The sequence below is a fragment of the Trichomonas vaginalis genome, chromosome III (genome assembly GCF_026262505.1).
Source record: "Trichomonas vaginalis G3 chromosome III, whole genome shotgun sequence".
Taxonomy (NCBI): Eukaryota; Parabasalia; order Trichomonadida; family Trichomonadidae; genus Trichomonas; species Trichomonas vaginalis.
Genome location: NC_067205.1, coordinates 20,944,753 through 20,965,980, shown reverse-complemented (window position 1 = coordinate 20,965,980; position 21,228 = coordinate 20,944,753). Strand labels below are relative to the sequence as shown.

Sequence of the window (21,228 nt, the reverse complement as noted above, 5' to 3'; positions counted from 1 at the left end):
ATTAATTTGTTCACGTTTAACATCATTCAACCTTTCCATTTGCTTTCTAATATATTCCCATTCTTTTGAAATATCATTTTTCATTTCCACCGGTTTCATGTTTATTGTTCTATGCCATGTATTATTGTAATAATATACTAACTGCTGTATGATGGAGTCATGATTTCCATCCCAGTATATCTGACCATTAACCCCTAACGCATCTCTAAGAGTTCTCATTACCGCATCAACTATTTTATTATGAAACGTATATGGAGAGGATGAAAAGTAAAAATTAATTTGTGGGAAATAATGAGCCATAGCTGCCTGAAATCCTTTATCACCATCACCCCTTATATTATCTACTCTTTCATGATCTAGTAAGTATTGAATAGCTCTTCTTGTTTCCTGTTCTGTTTTCCCTTTCACCGGAATGCAATATAAATATCTGGTGTTAATGTTAATGGCAAATAAATAAGTAACGTTTCCTCTTGAATATTCTAAATGATCGATTTCGTATGAATATGGATATGGTGCAAATGAAGGGCGACTAAATTTTTCCTTTAACGGTTGAATTTTTGGGTCAGTTGGTTTATTTAATATTTTGAAATCCTTTTTAAAATCTTTTTGCTTCTTTAATGTTTGAAATGGATATAATAAAGTGAATGATGAAGGATTAACTGAAGGAGGAGGAGGTACTGTCGTTGGAGGGTTTGGTGTTGCAGGTGGTTTAATTTTATCTGCTTTGATTTTGGATTTCATTCCCCCCTTCATTAATTCTGGATGTATTCTATTCATTTGTTTTAAATATGCTGTATATAAAGGTTTGATATACTTTCCCGCTTCGAGTTTATGTTGAAGGATGAATTCCAAAAGTTGATCTTCATTTAAAAGTCGGGCTGAATATGGTTTAACTAATGAATCATAAATTAAAGCTTGTGCTTCATTTATGGTCTGAAGGACCTGGGCGTTTTGCACCTTTTGTTTTTGTTCCTTTGGTTTTTGCGGCTCAGGATTATATAATTTATATATATATAATTCATCAATATCTTCTTCTGTTAATACTTTATTTTTGAAATCTTTCAATTGTTTAAGTTGTGATTTACTTTTTCCCTTTGAATATTCATTATTTTTAATTTTGTCTTTAATTTTAGAAATTATTTTATCATGATATTTCAAAACTTCATTTTTATAATACGAATAATAATAATCCATATCATCACCCGTTATATTGTTATCATGTTTTTGGAGATATGATTTTAATTCATAATAATTAAGAAAATTTTGATTAAGTACTAAATCATCAATTAAATTTTTTAAATCTACGCTATTCATTTATATAAAAATAAAATAAGTGTTTTAAGGGTGCCCGCCTCTTTGAATCATAGTATCAAAACCATTATTTACGGTTCCTTTTGTCTCTTCTGTGGCATTTTATTAAATAAATGGCATACAACATCCATTTTCACAACATACAGCCTTAGTGTGTGCTCCTGTTAATGCAGTCTTACCGATTGTTAAGCGAGTCATTGACCCGTTTTTAAGTTGTAAATTAATATTCTGACCATCAAATATCACTTTATCATTTATTATATCCAAATAATTTTTAGGTGTTAATTGTTTATTTTGTCGTAAACTAACTCCTTTCATTTTTTGTGCAATCTTTTTAAAATCACTTCCATCAATTGAACCGTTGAATGAAGTATAACACTTAGGACATAAAGCAACCATGTTATCACCTTGTTTCTCAATTGCTAAACCCAATAACTTCTTCTCATGTGCTTTTTCTTCAGCTTTATTCTTTAATTTAGGTTTAAATTTCTCATTAAAACAGAAGAAATCAAAAGGTGCGAATTTGTAAATGTTTTTATCATAAAATTTTTTATCGGTTACAATTGCTTGAAATGCTTGAGTGTTAGGAAGATTTGGGTCGCCAGCGATTGCCCAATAAGATGAATCAGTATCACCTTCAATGAAATGAAAACGATTAACATCCATGCATTTATACATAAAATCATAAATGAAAACCAAATACCAGTATTTTGCGTTATCTAAAGTGAAGAATGCCTCTTGTAAACATGTATCACATCTATAAAATCTATCTTTAAGCATCACTTGATACGTATCCTCTCCTATTTCTCTTATGTTTTTAAACTTATTTGACATACATGCAACGCGTGCCTTCTGTGCATTCATTATTTTAGTCTTTGCGTAATTTTGTGTATTCATTGCATCGTAACCATATGATCCATTAAGTGAAATCTTGCAAAATAAACTTTTTCCTTTATTTCCTTCTAATTCAGCCTTTTGTCTTTCGTTCATAAATTCATTCGCAAATTCATTAAAACAAGTATTTTTCGTAAATGTTAAAATTGATTGAATGTCATCAATGATAAAATGAAATCTGTCTATTAGATACCAAAGATAATAAGAAGAAAATGGTTGATATTGGTTGTGTGTTGATGCTAACTGAGTTAATTTCCTCTGTTTCTGGTCAACTGGTAGATTGTTTGATTTCATGTAATTATACATAAAACCACCAATTGTTTTTTCATCTGTGATAATATCAAAGTTTCTTATTATTGGTAAAAAGTTTATGTAATCATTAATGTATTTTTCATCAATGTGACCCTTTACTTCAGCCACGAATAAAGTATTTTTCTTCTTAATTATTCCCAGTGCTTTTGCTTTCTTTGTTGCTGTATCACAAATGATAACACCATTCAATCTTCCCGGCATATACATTTTATGGTCAGTATATTGAATGAAATCATGAGGATTAGATGAAAATGATGAAGGATATAATGAATTAAAGTCAACACCAACGAAATGAGTCATAATGTTGGAAGTGTCCTCATTTGATACAGTTTTAGTTTCTGGATTATATGAAAGTTTATTAATGTGCGTGATTCCTTTAAGATTTACTCTATGTTGAACATTTGATAAACCACCAGTAATTCCATTACGGAGGATGTGATAAGCTTCAACTGAATCTAGAGTCATTGGTAAATTATTTTTTAATGTATAATTTCTTAAATTGATTCTTAAACGTTGAACATCTTCATCTTTATTTGATTTTACGACATTGCAATAACAACACATTAACTGACAATTTTCTTTGGTATGTGGTTTTTCATTATCGATTCTATCTAATGTTGGTTTATTAGCATATGTAAACGCTTTACCACACATTTTGCATTTAGATGAAAGGATTAAATCGTGATAGTATTGATAGTCATCCATTGAAACATTGTTTTTAGTATCCCTTTCTGCTTTTTCATCTTGTTTCTTATATGAATCAATTTTATATTTCCAATACTTTTTTGTTAATTCAAAACTTGATTCCACATTTTCTTCTTCTGGATATGTTTCGTTAGGATTGAAGTTCTTATATGCTAACGCGTAACGAATCATTGATGCATTCGATGATAAAGAAAGATTATGAAGCATGTCAATTTTATAAACAAATGTTTCTTCAATAATTTTATCAATTGGGTCAATCATAATTTCAACGTCTTTATTGCAATAATGAATAAAATATTCTAATCTATTCTCAAAATTTTTAGCATCATTGAGATATATTTGATAATCTGAATCGGATATTGTTTCTTGAGTTAATGCTGAATAAAATGAATCTTGAGTGAATGGTTCCACTTTATATAATTCATCTTCGTAATTCTCCCATGTGATGAATTGATAAGGGAAAAAGGATTTAACACGTGATTTATTGTTTCCGAAATCTTGAGTGAATTGGTCTAATGTTCCACCCGCTATATAATTTCTGATGTCAATAAATCTTAATTCATATGGACAGTTTGTTTTCTTTACAATGATTTGCTTAAATTGAGAAGAAGAACCCAGCATTGATTTTATTTTCCATTTTGCAGTGTTTAAATCACGAAGAATTAAATTTAAATCAAACTTTCCCGAATTAAAACCTATGATATTCACTTTATTGAATTCCTCATCTAGAAGTTCTTTAAATGCTTCCTTCTGTTTTTCATTTAATGTATGGGACAAAGTCCCCGCCGTTTGGTCCGTTTGCGGCTTCATTAATTCTTCATATTGTTCAATATTTGATTTAGCAACTAATGAACAGGTTGAAAATAAAAATTCAATCCAATCAGAGATGAACGAATCACTTGATGTTAAGCAAAAATTCCTCGTAAATGTTTTATCACGGTCTACGACCTCGCCGCTTCGGTCTGAAAGACCTTCAGGACTCAAAGAGTCCGTTTGCGGCTTTATTTTGACAGTTGATGATACCATAAATGGTTTTAAGTAAGCGTTCAAAGTTGCACATTCAGAAAGTTGAAGTTCTTCTTTAGTCTCTAATGTTTCGAAGTCAAAAGTAATATAATATCTTGTTGGTTTATAATATTCCTGCAAATTATGTGCTAATAGCCATTGATATATCTTCTGTTTCGTGATATGTGGTGCATATGGTTGTTGTGTGTTTTGCAATTGAACGTCTTGAATTAATCTTCCATTATTTTCTTTACATTTCTCACAATGCTTTAAAAATCTTCTTTGGTTTTTCCTTTCTGGGTCATCACGGATAGAATATACTTCTTCTTTGCAAAAGGGGCAAACTTTATATCCTGTGAGTGCTTCAACGTCTGTAATTCTGTCAGCGTGAAGTTTTCCACATGGACTCTGTGTTAATAAAATATTTACTGTTTCAAATTCTGGATCTATCATTATTGATTCCACTAATGGAAAGTCTACCTTATTTATGTCTACGTCTTCTGGTTGAGGGTCACAATAATAAAAATCAATATTAACGTTTAACATTCTTGCTAACCTCTCACTTTCTGATGAAATGTCAAATCCTTCATATGCATCTATGGCTTCATTTAAATAACTTCTACGAGTTTTAGGATTAACACCATCAGGAATGTTATAGAAGCGTTTAAATAACCTTCTACCTTCGGCTCTTATTTGATTATCATTCATTTTAGCTGTTCCGTTTTTGTTCATTTATGTAAGAATAAAAAATTAAAAAATAAATAAAAATAAAGTTTATTTTTTTTAAAGTCCAGGGCTAAAGTCCATAAAATGAATTAAGAACACATAAATTTTTATCATCTGCGACGTGACGAATACATTTTAATTTACTCAAGAATGCGTACCCTGATACATTAAATCTAATTCCTGTCTTATTTAATTTCACAACTTTGAAAAGGAATGTATGAATAGCTATAAAATGATGAGATGATGTTTTATGGGTTGCTTCCATTTTTTCTGAAATAAATGAATAAATATAATGTTTATAAGTTTTCATATCTTTTATATTCTTAATAACGAATGGTATAGACCTTTCAACTTCGTCTTCCTTCGGTGCTGTTCTTTCATATGAAACATTATTAGTATCTTCAATAATGAAACCACAATCGCATAAAATTTTATATGTACCAATTGTTTCTTTTGATATTTTATCTAACAAATCAAAAACTTTATCAACACCTGCACATTTATTTAAATAATAATTTGTGTAAATATCATGGTCTTCTTTCTTAATCGTATTTGTTGCATATGTTACATTTTTCAGTGCTTTTTTGAATTTTTCAGAATCAAGAGGAGGTGAAAGTAATATACATGGATAATCTCCATCGTCAATAAATTGTAACTTATGTTTATGAATAAATTTTGTGCCTTCTTCTGAAAGTGTTTCATCTATTTCACCATCTAATAAATTTTTAGTAGATTCCAAAAAGTAATTTTTATATCTTTCTTCATGAGATTTTTGAACTTCTGATTCTGAAGCTGGGATATTCATTAAACCCTCTACTTCATTCTCATTATATTTTTCAACTTCTCTTAATTCCTTAATTTTTTCATCTATTTCATCTCTTATTTTTTCCAGTCTTTCAATTTCATCATATTCATCATCTTTAATCCGTTCTTCATAATATTCAGGGAAAACATCAGGTTCTTTAGGTTTTTCTTCTTCAGATGTGGGATATAAGAAATTTATAACATCATCTTTATTCATTTTTCCATCATAATCTAAATCATTTAATAACTCCGCGAATTTTTGACAATTTCTTAAATAATATTTATTAACTTCATAACTCGCCTCCTCTAATATATCCTTTATTTCCTCGTTTGTGAATCCCAATTTTTTAACGTCGTTAGTCTTGACACTCATTTTCATACGAATTAAAAAAATAAATTATTCAAAAAATGTAAGACATGAATTTTTAAAGTTTATTTTTTTATTTTTTTTATTTTTTTTTATTTCATTATGTATGGGTTTAGTGAAAATTTCTTACGATTCTGAAAATTTTTAAATCTTGATTTATTCAAAAACGTAAGAATAAAAACCGTAAAAATCATACATTTTTTACTTCATATGTAAAAAAAAATGATACAAAATCGCTCAAAAATGTATGAATTCTTACGTTTACAAAAAAAGTCACAAAACCCTTCAACATATACTACTATTCAAACTAACTAATAGGAAGTTAGTCCAACAAAAGGATAAATATTAGAACATTGTACAAATCTAGAATAATCATTCATTAAATGATCTTTACATGTAAATCAACAAATATTATTTTTGATAGTATGATTTCTCTAAGTTGCTTAGCCAGAATTTTGATGTTCTTCGTAGAACAGTTTCCTATTAGGTTTGTATTATAGATCCATCATCAGAAAATATTAGAATCGAAAACTGTGGGAAAAAATTTTTGCAGTGCTACGTTTTGGTACAGGAATTATATTTCATTATATCATAACTTTCTGATAATGTTATATTCTATAATTCATAAATCAGCTGGTTGAGGCGGCCTTTAAAGTTATTGGGATTAAATTGAAAAGCTGTTGTTATTAAAACCAATCACGTTACTTCTTATCCAAAGCAATTTTGACTCTGATTCTTAATATTGATTTGGTTATTTAAGAAAGAAGGCCCTTGTCATACTTTAGAACTAAGTGGGGTTTTGGCTTGCATATCAGAGCAAGAAAGTTTATGAAATGTGAGCAAATCTTTCCCATCTCTGAAGTATTTTTTCGTAATTTGAAAAACCATTGATCACATATTAAGCATATCATTCTCGCCATTTAGTTCAATCAGATTTCCCAAATCGAAGAAAAAAAAATTCAGAATGGAGAAGGAATTTTTCGCTCTTGCACGAAAGCAAGGCGAAAATCCTCGCTTCTTCGTTCATGCCATTGATCTAGAAAGCAAATCCAAGAAATATGTCTTGATAACAGATCAAAGTTTTTGGTTTGCGCGAAAAATAGATCATGTCAAGCATTCAATCTATTGTTGGTTGCTGCTAACCAAATTATACAAGACAGAAGATACCATAAGTATGATATTTGGTAAAAATCAGATCAAATTCGAAACAGATAAAGTTGATGAAATTTTTGAAGTCTTATGGGATATTCTTCCAAGAATATTTAGACCTACTGAACTCATATCTCTAGGATATTTTACAGATCCCGATGAAAGGCCGCCTCCAACTTCAAATTCTGTAATGATTCGATTAAATCTTCGACAAAAGCTTCTTGGAAAAGAATATTCATCCCAAACCATACAAAGGATCCAAGAGATCTTAGAATATTCCGAAGAATACATTGATTTAAACTCATTTTCAAACAAATCCGAAGCTTTCCCTGTATTTTTCGATTTATTGCCATTATGCTACAATATATTAAGTATTAAGATCACCTCAAGCGAAAGCATCAATGCTTATAAAGTTCTTCGCGATGTAATCACAGAACCATCGAATTTAGAGCATATGGAGATAGTTGGACCATCAACTCATCATTTTGATTCTTTTCTAAGGAAATTGACTCAGAACAAAAATATCCCAATCGCAGGCTTAACTTTTACGAATTCAAATTTTTCCGAAAAAAATATTCTTTCGATTATCAAATGTTTTACGGATAAATACTTGTGTTCGGTAGGATTTCACAATGCAATAAGCAGTAGCTCAATAGATTCATTATATTCCGCATTTTTCCCAAAATTTTGCAATAAATTAACAGCTCTTTCATTAGATCATACGAAAAACCTCAATTTAAGCAAACTCAACTTCGAATTTACCAATCTCGAGATGATTTCTTTGAAAGAATGCGATTTAGAAATTTATGAAATATTAAAAGCGATAAACAGAGAACATTTCGTGAAATTAAGAGGTTTAGACGTTTCTTACAACAAATGTACCAAAGCCGCGGACGGATTATACGATTTACCGCCAACTTTGATGACAATCGTCGCCGCAGGTATTAAATGGCCCGAAAGTAAGTTAGTTGAGTTCTTCAAAATTATTACGATCAATGATCTTCAAAAGAGAATTGATTTATCAGCAATTGAAGCTTCAGAAGAAGATATGACCAAATTATACAATTTTATGAAAGAAAAACAATTCCCACAACTCAAAGCATTGATATGGGATGAAAACTACATCAATTCTGACTTCTTTGTCTTTCTAAATCAAAATCCCCAAATTGAATTTTTATCTTTGAACTATTGCTTCTCTGAGAAGGACCAAAAGTACGTGGATAGTCTTTGTAAGTTCATTTCTTCATCCAATGTCCACGCAATATCAATCCAAGGCGATGAAAAAAATCACATTGGCGAATTAATCATTCCCATCATTAATTCCGCCTGTTTGTCCAAGACATTGGAACATATTAACCTAGAAGGAAGTTATTGTGGCGATAAAGGCCTCTTTGCCGCTCAAAAAATTTTGATTTCGGATACTCCAATTTGTTCTTTGAATTTGGAAGGGTCCCACCCCAAATATCCCCAGTCATTATTTTTCTTCTTGTATAAAGCGGCCGGCGGAGAGCGTGGAATTGCTGTTTCGTTCCCTTTGGACGATATCAACGAATTATTTGAGAAAAAACAAGTCACAAAAGGCCAAGTTGACTGGATAAAGACATTATATAAACACCAGCAACCGACTGTTAAAGAAACAATGTCTCCTTTGGAGTTTCCATTTGAAATTTACCGAGAAAATTGGAAACCATACTTTCCTTTGTATTTAAAGCCTGTTGGACCTTCCCCTGATGGCGTAAAGACTGAGGACATGTTTAATACTGACTTCTTGTCCGATGAAAGGACTCAGTTGACGATTTCTGTCGATGGAGATGAAATTAAATTAATTCCGATCCAAAAAGAAAAGGAATCTTCACCGGTAATCAAACCACAAAAATCGGAAGATATCAAAACCCTTGAAACAGCCGATCTTCCTAAAGAAAAACCAAAATCAAAATCATCTAATGTGAAAAAAGTGGTTTCCAAAAAGAAGAAAGTGGTTAAACGTAAGCGGGAATCCTCATCGAAAGAGAAGTCCTCATCAAACAACTCTCAAAACAAAGGCTCGAGTTCAAATAAAGGATCTGAAATTTCGACCTCAGAAAAAGGATCGTCAAAGAAGAAGAGTAGATCTTCTTCGGGACATTCCGGGTCGTCTAGGATACTTTCCAGCTCTTCCGGAGCGAATATCAACTTGGAATCTTCGCCAAGAAGGGATTCGAGCATTTTGAGTGGTTTGGATGGAAGCAAAGATGACTTCTACTTCATTTGGGATTTCCCTTCTGTTTGTAGACTCAATTTTGACGAAATTGTCCAAAAGATTTATACAAAGGCGGAAGAAAATTATGAAATTAACTTGTTAACGGAACTTATACCAAAATAGAATTATAAATTTGTATTTTTTGTTTTATATATAAATTTTCATTTTAATATTTAGTTTGTTTTTGATAAATCTAGCAATCGATTAATACTATTTTCGTTATTCACCCTCTTGATTTATTCAAATTGCATTGATACTAAAATTATAAAAAAATAATAATATTATAAAAAATCATTGAAATCATAATCTTATCTATGAAAATAGGCCTGGACAAAATCGAGAAAAACATTACCGTGTGGTAAAATAGAGTCAAAAAAATCGCTTTTGATGAGGAATACACATGGACTTATCATCGGTTACCATATGAACAGGCCTAATGAAAAAGTAGTTTTTATGTTTCAATTTGGTAATAAAAATATTTTTATTAAAAAAACATGGAAATTCGCATTTAAAAATCCAAATTAAAAGCATCAAACAAATCTCCGAATGCATCATTGTATGCATCGATTTGAACTTCGCTTGAAATTGTTTCAATTAGTGGAGAATTAACATTTGATTGGCATTCACCAGACAATTTTGCCAATGATGACCATCTATTTTTGATATTTATCTCTGATCGGTTTTTGAAGTATCCCTTTAACTGAGACCATTTGGGTCCAATTTTTTTATATAAATCTTTTAACAAATCATCTTCTTGGTGTGTCCAAGGAGCATTGACAATTCCTGGAGCTAAGTAATTTTTGTATCTTTCACGTACCTGCTTCGGAGACCTTCCATCTAATGCATTTGCAATTAATTTCCAATTTTTGTCCTTTTGCATATTCACCATTGAGTAAATGATCATATCTTCTTCAAGTGTGAACATTCTTCTATTATTCTTGCTGAGTTCACCTTTTTGAGAGGACTTTATTGGGTTCATCTTCTAAAAATATGGAAACGGTTATACGGATAATTGAAGCGATATTAATCCAATCTCATTGTAATCCATTCAAATAAAAATTCTGCTATTCGAAATGAATGCATATGACTGAAGGAATATTTAAAAATTAATATGGGAAATTACCTATTCAACAATTTCAAATAGTTATTCAATCGTAATGATCATAAATTTTTAGCAAAGTTATCAAATGAAGATAAATTTTAAATGTTCGTTAAAAAGGTTACAATTTAAATTCAAGCACGGCAAAAATTGAAATATTATCAAAATTTGAGTTTCATTATTCAATGAGTATAGTTTTTGTTTGGTATCTTCTATTCAATTAGCATGAATGGAAGATAATGATTGAATTACCTGAATACATTACTGTTCGATTAACATATATTATTAATATGCAATTTAAAGGGAAAAATATGAATTATTTTAAAAACAATAACTTTATGTTCAATCAGTAACCGGATTTTAATAATTGATAATAATTATGTCTACAAAATTACTAAAAAATTGGAGATAACAAAAAAATTTTCAAAAGATATTAAAATCAAAAAATTATTGTAGAATACTATTAGGAATATGCCCTATAATATAAGTGACATATAATATTTAATAAAATATCAATTTTAAATTCAAATTAAATATTTAAAATATATCTTCAATAATGGCGTTAGTGGATTAGTGCATAATATTCGATAGATTAGTTTGATTATTTTATCTGAACGTCATTGGTCTGATCTTGATATAACAAGATCATTGTTAATGGTTGAAAGAAAAAGGGGATATAATAAGCAAAGATAATGAGAATATATTATAGGCAGCAAAGATTCATAGATCTTGTACATATATTTGTCGCCTAACCATGACAAAAGATGAAAAGAAAGAATTTAGAATATAACATCGGATAATATTTAGATTGGATTATTGTATGAAATTATATGTTACAATATATTTGAAGTTTTAACAATAATGAATAACGAATGGAAAAATGAATTTTAAAAAGTATCATATATTTGGAATAAATAAGGGTTTCGTTTTGCTAAAATTGTCACTTTTATAGCTAATTAATTTTTGGTTGTTTTGCGAAACCTAAAAAAAAAATTCGATAGTCATGCTTATAGAACCCTCTTGCTATTGTGTCAAAATTGCGAAACCGATAGCAAAAATATCTCGCAATATCAAAAATGAGACATTTGGTGAATTATGCATTATACAGATTGAAAATATGATTTTTGAAAACATATCATCATTTTATAGCTAAATCGAAAGTAATTAATATCATATTAGATTAAAATGAAAAAGGAATAGTATCGTTATGCTTTAAGTGGCAGTTTTATAATATAATCATAATTTTAGCTCAATATACAACACCTTTTCGCAATATATGGTTAGCAACCTAAATTCTGATTGTTTTGAATTCATATATCTTACGTTTTCTATAATTACATCGCTATTCATCACCATTTCTATCTTTATCATTATTGTTTGTATCTAATAATTTCTCAAAAAACATTAATACTAATATTTTGTAAATATCATACTTTATAACGTAAAAAAACATTACCTTATTATGAAAAAAAAATTAAGAAAAAATGGTAAGCTTTTATAAATGTAATTTTAATATCTTATATTCAGAAACTAGTAAATAAAGTACTTATTTTATACATACAACGTAGGGCATAACGCATCAAATGCTCAAATCTATTTTATTTTTATATAATATATCAATCAAAGCAAATTTACATTGTTTTGTTAGATATACTTTATTCGCATCGAAATTGGCGCGTTTCTTTACAAAAGAGATATTTTTCGTGATTCATAAAATTTTTTATTCAAAAATAACAAAAATAACAATATAAAATAACTTCATACTGAACCAGGTCTAATGTAATTGTACCGGAATCTATCTTTCACTAAAAGAGGAGCTAATTTCAAAATCATTATTGCATTACAAAGCCGATCGCCTGTTCTTGCCCTAAGTCCTGTTAAAAGATCTCTTAAGTCCTTGAAATCTCTTTCACACATTGCTTCTGAAGCTGATATTGATGCGTATTTTTTGATCAAACTTGATAAAAGGGTAACATCGATCTCATCTGTTCCAATAGAAAGAGAAATCCCTTCCATGTAGTCCCAAAGCATTTTAATATCGTAAATTGGATGATTTGGATTGAATTGTCCAGTTAGCCATTTGTCGACAATATAATTAATTTGTTGCCTTTCTTCTTGTGTTTTATTATTGAATACTGCAATGTCTTCAATAAATTGATAAATTTCATTATTATCAATTTTGGGAAACTCAATAATATCATAGTTGAGCTCTGCTTCTGGAAAGAATACTTGATTGAGACTACTATTCTTTGCTTGCCTTGATTGCTCAATATGTATCTCTTCTGCATCCTCATGCAGGATCATTTCTGTTTGAACAGAATCTGAGCCGGTGTTGAGAATTGCAGGCTCTGGCATAACTTCTGTTTCTGCAATAAACTGTCTCTCTGCTTCATAATTGACATCAACATTATTTGGGAGGTCAGTATCATCTTCAAAACGATGGCTTTGATAGCGTACAAATTGGGCTGCTTGGTCGGCTAAACCGTCATTTCTGGCAGATTGTCCGGCCAAACTCTCGTTACTGGACGATTGTCCGGCCAAACTCGTATTACTGGACGATTGTCCGGCCAAATTATTATCGTTGACCGCGAGTGAGTAAACATTAATTTTGGCAAAGCTGCTCTGATTGTAATGAGGAACACTAGTAGTTTTGGAAATTACATCTGTAAATTTTCTTTTGAGTTCTGCTGATGTTAAATTCTTGATTTTTTGATGATTAAGGATTGCATTAGCTTTTTTCAAACAATCTTGCTCACAATGCATAAGATTGTATTTTGTCTTGATTAATTCGAGTGCTTCACGCTTTTGACTGTTCTTCATTCTGTGAAACTCACGTCCAATATATGTGAATACAAAAAGCGCATATTGAATGTAACCATGTTTTGTTTGATACATCCTCTGATCCATCTGAGTTTTGAGGATATCATAGAACAGCTGCAAATCTTGATGCATTACTTCCTGTGTCGATATTAAGGCGGAAAGTGTATATGGGAATACTTGAGCGATCGTAATATTATCGCTTTCGAGTTTCTGTGAAAGAAGCTTGAAGGCTGTTAAGAAGGATACGAGATAAGGAGCGTAAACAAAAAGCACTTTCACGATTCCTTCAATGTGTTCGTGAATTTCTGGAACTTCACGAACATCTGCAGAAACAAGGAAATCGACGATTGATTCGACATGGAAGACTATTCAAGATGCAATGTCATACAAATTTGTCCAACGAGTTAAACAAACTGTTGGGCATCCACCTCCAAGTCGTGATGCAACAGGCTTGCTCGAGAAGATTTTTGAAAACAATTCGACATTTTGGCAAAATTTGTCGAATTTTGGACAGAGTTTTCTTGCATCATTAAGACAAAGGTGAAATGTATGACATCCACATGGAATAGCAAGATGTTCTGGTGCATTTTCAAGGACTGATGCAAGTGCAGACCATTGGACTCTGAGATTGTCTGCTACGAAACCAGCAACATCAATCTGGTAAAATCTTTTGAGAAAATCTGTGATGTGTGAAAGCGCATGTTCATACGCCACTTTAGTACCTGTAAAATTCGGGAATGTCTCTAATGGCATTGGCTTGAGCTGAGATGTTGCGCACATGATTGAACTCGTAAGATATGATCTTTTACCGAGCTTTCCGGCATCGATCGCAACACCCACTGATTCTTCCTTTTTAAACTCCTTTAGCCAAAGATCTTTGTGCATTTTGGCCACACAAATAAAACGTTCTTGGAAGGAAGTACGTCTTGGGAGGTGACTGTCCAAAACCGCGCTCATATTACTAGTTCCTATATGTTTACGTCCAAGGTGCATTGCCATAATTAGAACATTACGGAACAATTGATCATCCACCAAATCCATTGGTAAACTCCTTGAGGCAAAGAGGTACATAATTGCCAGTTCCATTGTATTTAAATCTTTTATACTTTTATCACAATCTTTTAAATCTTCAAAATATGCTTTGACATCCGGATCAATCTGGGGATTTTGACCTTGCTGGCCTTGATTTTGTTGTGTTTGATCTTGATGGTCATCTTGATTCTGGTTTTGGACATCTGTACGCCTTGTTACATCGTAAAGTGTAGGTTGGCCAAAATAGTGCTGATGTTTGAGTGGATATGCTTCAGGATCTACTGTAGGCACTATCTGAAGATGATATTTTGCGATATAGAAATCGCACTGGATGTCATTTTTAAAATGATTACACTGTAAATATGCATGATTTGATTCATCGTAACAGTTAACAAAACCTTCAGGTGGTGGCTCTCGAGAGTCCGCCAAGGTAAGTTTCTTATATTTCTTATGGAGATATTTCCCAAGTGGTCTTTTTGTCATTAATCAAAGTAAATGAACGACCAAGGTATTCAAAAAGTGGCCGAAAAGAGAGGAGAGAAAGAAAAGTAAAAAAGGAGTAAAAGAAATGACGATATTTCCACGTCTGATCGGTATTTTTCGATTCTGACTGCAGAAATCGATTTTTTAGGGGATGTAGATATTATTTATCACGAAAAAATATCTCTTTTGTAAAGAAACGCGCCAATTTCGATGCAAATAAAGTATATCTAACAAAACAATGTAAATTTGCTTTGATTGATATATTATATAAAAATAAAATAGATTTGAGCATTTGATGCGTTATGCCCTACGTTGTATGTATAAAATAAGTACTTTATTTACTAGTTATATGTTCTGAATATAAGATATTAAAAATTACATTTATAAAAGCTTACCATATTTTTCTTTAATTATTGTTTTTCATAATAGGTAATGTTCTTATTTACGTTATAAAGTATGATATTTACAAATATTAAGTATTAATGTTTTTTGAGAAATTATTAGATACAAACAATAATGATAAAGATAGAAATGGTGATGAATAGCGATGTAATTATAGAAAACGTAAGATATATGAATTCAAAACAATCAGAATTTAGGTTGCTAACCATATATTGCGAAAAGGTGTTGTATATTGAGCTAAAATTATGATTATATTATAAAACTGCCACTTAAAGCATAACGATACTATTCCTTTTTCATTTTAATCTAATATGATATTAATTACTTTCGATTTAGCTATAAAATGATGATATGTTTTCAAAAATCATATTTTCAATCTGTATAATGCATAATTCACCAAATGTCTCATTTTTGATATTGCGAGATATTTTTGCTATCGGTTTCGCAATTTTGACACAATAGCAAGAGGGTTCTATAAGCATTATTATCAACGTAGAATCTGAATATCATATCAGAAAATGTCGCAAATCTGACATTTACCCGACTAAATAGCAAAAATAATTGAATACTTTTCGCAAAAACTTTAAAAATCGATAAAAATATGAAATATAGATATTAAAGAGACTTTTTATATAATATTCATAAAGATTTTCCAAAAATATCACATCGCAATATCAAAAAAGTGACGTCCTCAGTGGAGTCAAGGGTCGAAATTGCTAGCTAAATGTTTTTTTGGCGAAATTGCGTATTGTACGTTTTTTTCGCAAAACGAAACCCTTATTTGTTTTAATGCTCTTATCGATTGTATCAAATTTCATTTTACGCAGAAACAAATATGAAGTCGATGTCAAATAAAATTGTAGCCTATATATTTTGGCTTACCTCTTTTTGGTTAAATTGATTACTATCATGATTCAATATATCTGAAAATTTCAAATAGCTATCAACATAAAATCCTCAATTCTTTGAAAAGTGCGTTATTTATTTTTCAGTGAAACGATGAAAATATTAATTATAATATCATTGCATATTGTTTGAACTTTTATTTTAGAATTGGAAATTTTTGAATGCATAACCATGGATGCCGCAGAAAATTCTTTCCTCAAAGATCAAGGGCTTGAAATCAGAGGAGAAATTGGAAAAGGTGGTTATGGATTAGTATATAGCGTTTATTCCCATGTATACAAGACGATATTTGCCCTAAAAAAAATTCCACTTGATCGATTCAAAGACTGCGAGATAGAGTGCTTCAAGCAAATCGATGACAAGCATATTGTAAGTCTATACAGATTTTTTACATGTGGCAACTCGGCTTATTTATTAATGGAATATTGCCCTAAAGACCTGTGTCAACTAGTCGATGAACAGTTATATTGCATTCTTAGTGAAGAACGCGCTCGCATAATTTATGATATGATTCTCGGAGTAAAAGCTTGTCATGACCGAAATATTGCACATTGTGATATCAAACCACAGAATTTCATAGTTGATCAATACGGACGAATTAAAATTACTGATTTTGGATTGTCATCTCTTGGAACTGATGAAGAGGAAGGAGAGGACCATTTATTCAAAGGTACAAAACACTACATGGCACCAGAAATTTACAAGAAAGAATATTATGATAAATATTTGGCAGATATTTGGGCACTTGGCGTATCAATATATCCATTTAATGCAGATGATACTCCGACCTTGGTCGAAAGAATGAATAGAGGATTATTCCCTGTTGATAAAATTAATGATCTACTTCTCATAAAGTTGATTGCTAAATGTCTTCAACCAAATCCAGCCAATCGTCCAAATGCAACTGAATTACTTCAAATGCCGTATTTCCTTCAATTTGCAAGAACTCATGTGCAGAATAATGTTGTTCACTTCAAGAAAGCTGCAGATGCAATTGTCAAGCCAATGATCCCTAAGGTTAGGTCTTATATGAATATGGGCGGAAAGTTTACTTATTGTAAAAGCCCGGTTCCAAGACTTATAGTATCAAATATTTAAGTTTCTCTGAGAAACTTATAAAATTGTTTGTATATTGAATTAAAAATTAGCAAAAATAAATCGCATTTCACAAGTTTTTCTGTGTGTGTATCGATAGGAAAGAAATATTTCATTATTAATTCAGAGATTTAAAGTCATTGGCTTGTCAAATCTTTAGAAAAGCAAAAAATAACAAAATGAATTGATTTACATGATATAAACAGCATACCCATGTACTAAGGAATACAAATCTGAGTTTTTAAGGTGTTCTATCGAAATAAAAAACGAACCGGAATTTATAGTAGTAGGATATGACGGGTTTAGTGACTTTTTTTGTTACATCTATATATAGATGATGCATTAAAATATATTTATTTATAAATTATTAAAAAATTAACATTAATTTTAAAATAATTTATTTTTTTATCTTTTATAAAAGAAGCTATATATAGATGATGTCAGATATTCCACGATTAATTAAACATTGTTTAAATCCTGAATGGGTTAAACTTCAATTTAAAAATGAAGATTGTGAATTATTAAATGAATATGAAAGCCAAAATAAGCTAATGAGGTATAAATATAATGATAAAGAATATTTAATTTCATGGAATCAATGGAGTCATAATCAAAGACCTCATAAACGAGAAGAAGAAATTGAAAATAATGAAATGGAAATCATTGATGACATTAAAGAGGATGGAATTCCTAAATTTTGTAGAAAAACCTTTAGAACTAAGTTAGGAGCATATAAACGTAGAGTATTAAATCCTGAATACATAAAACATTTATTTAAAAAGGAAGACTGCGAATTATTAAACGTTAATGAATATGAAAATGCTAAATCAAAACTGAGATATAAATATATTGGAAGTGATGAAAGGTGTAAAGATAAAGATAAAGTTTATTCAGTTTCATATAATAACTGGCACACGTTAGGGATAAGAAAACATTTAGGAGATTATGGGAAATGTTCTGAATTCTTTAAATCTAGTATATACGAGAGAGTAAAAGAAATTAGAAATAATTATTTTCATGAATAAAAGATTCACTACCATAATGAAATAAAAAATAAAATTTTTTAAAAATCATTTTAAAATAATTTATTTTATCTTTTATAAAAGAAGCTATATATAGATGATGTTAGATATTCCACGATTAATTAAACATTGTTTAAATCCTGAATGGAATCAATGGAGTCATAATCAAAGACCTCATAAACGAGTAAAAGAAATTAGAAACTAATGATTATTTGAATTTATGAAATCAATTATTTGATTCATTCTTTCTTCAATCTCTTCTATTCTTTTTGTTAAATCATCTATTTTCATTAATGAGGTGATTCTTGATTGAGGAATAGATTTCAAACTAACCACCCCTTTTATTTTTGAAATTTTGAATCCATCAACTTTAAACATTTTATTCAATTTACACGTTGTCAATTCTTCAAATAATTTTTTATTATTAGCATAATAGTCATTAAATTCTTCAACAGATGAAAAAAATTTTATTTCAGTAATTGGTTTAACAATGTTTATTTTTTGTTGAACATTTTCACTCTCATTTATTTCTTCCTCCTCCGTTTCATTTATTTTTAAAATCGGTTTCATTTATCATTAAATAAAAATTAGAATATAAGTGATGAAAATGAATTTTTTAATTAATATTAAATCAGAAATGGCGGCAGGATTCTTTAAAAAATTATGGGATGGAATTAAGAAAGCTGCGGGTTGGGTTTATAAAAAGATTATTAAACCCGTTGCAAACTTTTTGGCACCAGTAGCGAAAACGGCAGGAACTATCATAGGTGGAGTATTAGGTACTAAAGCAGGTAATCCGGCGATGGGAGCACAAGCAGGTAACGCAGTTGGTGGAATTGCTGAAGGAATACTTAATAAAATAGGAGGTAGATAGTGGAAAAATAAATAAATATTATTTTTATCTTAGTATCGGTTGTAGTCTTTGATAAACTTTTTCTCCTTTATTTAAAATTTCTCTTATTGGGGCAGCTTTTGGTGTTATTGATTCAGCAACGTCACTAATTGCTTCTTTATTCTTAAATATCCAATTTGCTCCCTTCTTCAATGTTTCCCAAACTTTACTCGCTCCTCTTTTTACTCTATCCCACAGTTTCTTAAATATACCTGCAGCCATAGTTGATTATTTCATTAAAATTAAAAATTCATTTTCATCTTTTAATTTTGATTTTTTTATTTATTAATAAATGACGACTAACTATTTAGTGCCAAACACCAAACCGATTAATGGAAATGTGTTTCATTCATTCGAAAAGATAAATGAAATATTCGCAAAGAATGACGGTAGAAGATATTATAGAGAACTTGAAAGTTCATGCTATGACTCTGATGCTCCATATTTTGATGATAAACAAACTCATTTAAGAATTACAAATCCGGCTCATGATGTGAACCAATTAGGTGACACATATATTAAACGCAAAGTTAAAGCAACTCTAGTTTCAAATAAAGCTTTCACATGTGATGCCGCTTTTAAATGCATGCGTTTATTCGTTGGTTACAAATCATCAAATCAAAGCTTTAAACAATTAGAAGTAGAAACCGAAAGAGGTGATGCCGGTTATCTTCAGATGGATTGCGCCCGTGAATCTTTCGCATTTGCAACATATAAACCAAAATCAGAAAGGAAAGTTAAAAAGTTTGTTCATTCGTTATATAATAATGTTCAAAAATATGATAACTCAGTATGTGGTAAATATATTGACCCTTCAGAAGTTTTCAAGAAAGCAAATGAAGAAGTTGATGTCACTTTTGATATGATTATTCCGGTAAATGATTTGTTAGCATTTCAGGCGTTCGATGATTATCCTAAATCATTTGGTGATATCATTCTTAAATATTATGTTTTCAGGGATACTTTAGTATTTTGTCAGGTTGACCCGTTAAGAGTTGCTGATTTACAAAATTACGTTTATGAAAAGATAACTGATGAAAATTATGAAAAGATTATGAATCATGTTTATAAATATGATCGCAAATTCCAACAAATCGGACTTCCTGCCAAATTAATTACAAGCTTAGCCGCTACATCTGCTGACGCAACAGTTGATGACGTTATTATTTCATGCACAAAGATGGAAGTTTTAGAGGATAAATGCATTACACCAGGATACGGTTTAATTGAAGAATCAGTTAAAGCAATACCACGTTTATTCAGTAAGGAAGATCCATTCATGATTCCAGCTCAACATATTGACGTTCGTTCACTAAATGGAGGTTGCATCACTCCTGAAGGTATTAGCTCAGATTTCTCATACGCTCTTCATAATGTTACAGATGTTGTGTTACATTTCCGAAGAATGCAATGCAAAGAACAGTTTTAGAAAATCCAATGCTTCGAGGTCTTCAGGTCACTATAGATTCCAGAAACTTCCCCGATCAAGCGATGACCACAGTGGGTGACATATTCTTTACACGTATGCTTCAAGCTTCTGATTTAGATGGAGTGAATGAATGCACGGAAGAATACGAGGACTCATTAACTAGACCACTGAATGCAGATGATGGCACGCCATTAGCTAGAACATGGAAAGACCAAACTTCATTCTTATGCACTATTCCAGTTCAACGTGATGGAGCGGGTATATTCTTTGATGGATTAGAAACTTTCAACTCACAAGTTACAGTACAAGTGAAAGCTTATCCAATCATTCAGGGTGAAAATGACACTTACTGTTCAAAGGTGACAAATCCTCCTCAGGTTTGGTTTACTAGGACTACATATTGGACATGGACACCGGATGAAGGTTTGAAATATCATCCAACAGGTACACCACCACAGTATAGAAGTTCATATGATGAAATATTGATGAATAGAAATGTTTAAAATTATAAATTTATTTTTGATTAAATGGATTTA

General features: G+C 30.5%; 7 protein-coding genes and 1 pseudogene across 8 annotated transcripts, besides 1 other annotated feature; 4 read left to right on the top strand and 4 right to left on the bottom strand.

Moving 5' to 3' along the window:
* Positions 1 to 6,098: part of a mobile genetic element that runs on past the window's edge.
* TVAGG3_0737880 (DNA/RNA polymerases family) lies at positions 1,417 to 4,959 on the bottom strand (the record flags this gene model as incomplete). Its single annotated transcript, XM_051244765.1, has 1 exon — positions 1,417 to 4,959. The coding sequence occupies one exon, from the start codon at positions 4,957 to 4,959 to the stop codon at positions 1,417 to 1,419; it is 3,543 nt and encodes a 1,180-aa protein (XP_051091352.1).
* Positions 6,099 to 7,088: 990 nt separating the features above from the next.
* TVAGG3_0737860 lies at positions 7,089 to 9,635 on the top strand (the record flags this gene model as incomplete). The annotated part of the gene is made up of 1 exon (XM_001300484.1): positions 7,089 to 9,635. The coding sequence occupies one exon, from the start codon at positions 7,089 to 7,091 to the stop codon at positions 9,633 to 9,635; it is 2,547 nt and encodes an 848-aa protein (XP_001300485.1).
* A 339-nt stretch (positions 9,636 to 9,974) lies between these two features.
* TVAGG3_0737850 (RNA polymerase II transcription regulator recruiting protein) lies at positions 9,975 to 10,491 on the bottom strand (the record flags this gene model as incomplete). The annotated part of the gene is made up of 1 exon (XM_001300485.1): positions 10,021 to 10,491. The coding sequence occupies one exon, from the start codon at positions 10,489 to 10,491 to the stop codon at positions 10,021 to 10,023; it is 471 nt and encodes a 156-aa protein (XP_001300486.1).
* A 1,651-nt stretch (positions 10,492 to 12,142) lies between these two features.
* Positions 12,143 to 15,325, bottom strand: TVAGG3_0737840 (annotated as a pseudogene). The gene has a single exon: positions 12,370 to 14,946. A coding segment is annotated over exon 1 (2,577 nt).
* A 1,085-nt stretch (positions 15,326 to 16,410) lies between these two features.
* TVAGG3_0737830 (protein serine/threonine kinase protein) lies at positions 16,411 to 17,631 on the top strand (the record flags this gene model as incomplete). Its single annotated transcript, XM_001300487.1, has 1 exon — positions 16,426 to 17,352. The coding sequence occupies one exon, from the start codon at positions 16,426 to 16,428 to the stop codon at positions 17,350 to 17,352; it is 927 nt and encodes a 308-aa protein (XP_001300488.1).
* Positions 17,632 to 19,269: 1,638 nt separating this feature from the next.
* On the bottom strand, positions 19,270 to 19,485 carry TVAGG3_0737820 (uncharacterized protein; the record flags this gene model as incomplete). The annotated part of the gene is made up of 1 exon (XM_001300488.2): positions 19,270 to 19,485. One exon carries the CDS (start codon positions 19,483 to 19,485, stop codon positions 19,270 to 19,272), a length of 216 nt encoding a protein of 71 aa, XP_001300489.1.
* Positions 19,486 to 19,555: 70 nt separating this feature from the next.
* On the top strand, positions 19,556 to 20,346 carry TVAGG3_0737810 (uncharacterized protein; the record flags this gene model as incomplete). The annotated part of the gene is made up of 1 exon (XM_051244764.1): positions 19,556 to 20,346. A coding segment is annotated over one exon (791 nt), but the record flags the coding sequence as incomplete, so codon positions are not given.
* Positions 20,347 to 20,787: 441 nt separating this feature from the next.
* Positions 20,788 to 21,195, top strand: TVAGG3_0737800 (uncharacterized protein; the record flags this gene model as incomplete). The annotated part of the gene is made up of 1 exon (XM_051244763.1): positions 20,788 to 21,195. One exon carries the CDS (start codon positions 20,788 to 20,790, stop codon positions 21,193 to 21,195), a length of 408 nt encoding a protein of 135 aa, XP_051091350.1.
* Between the last annotated feature and the right edge of the window lie 33 nt (positions 21,196 to 21,228).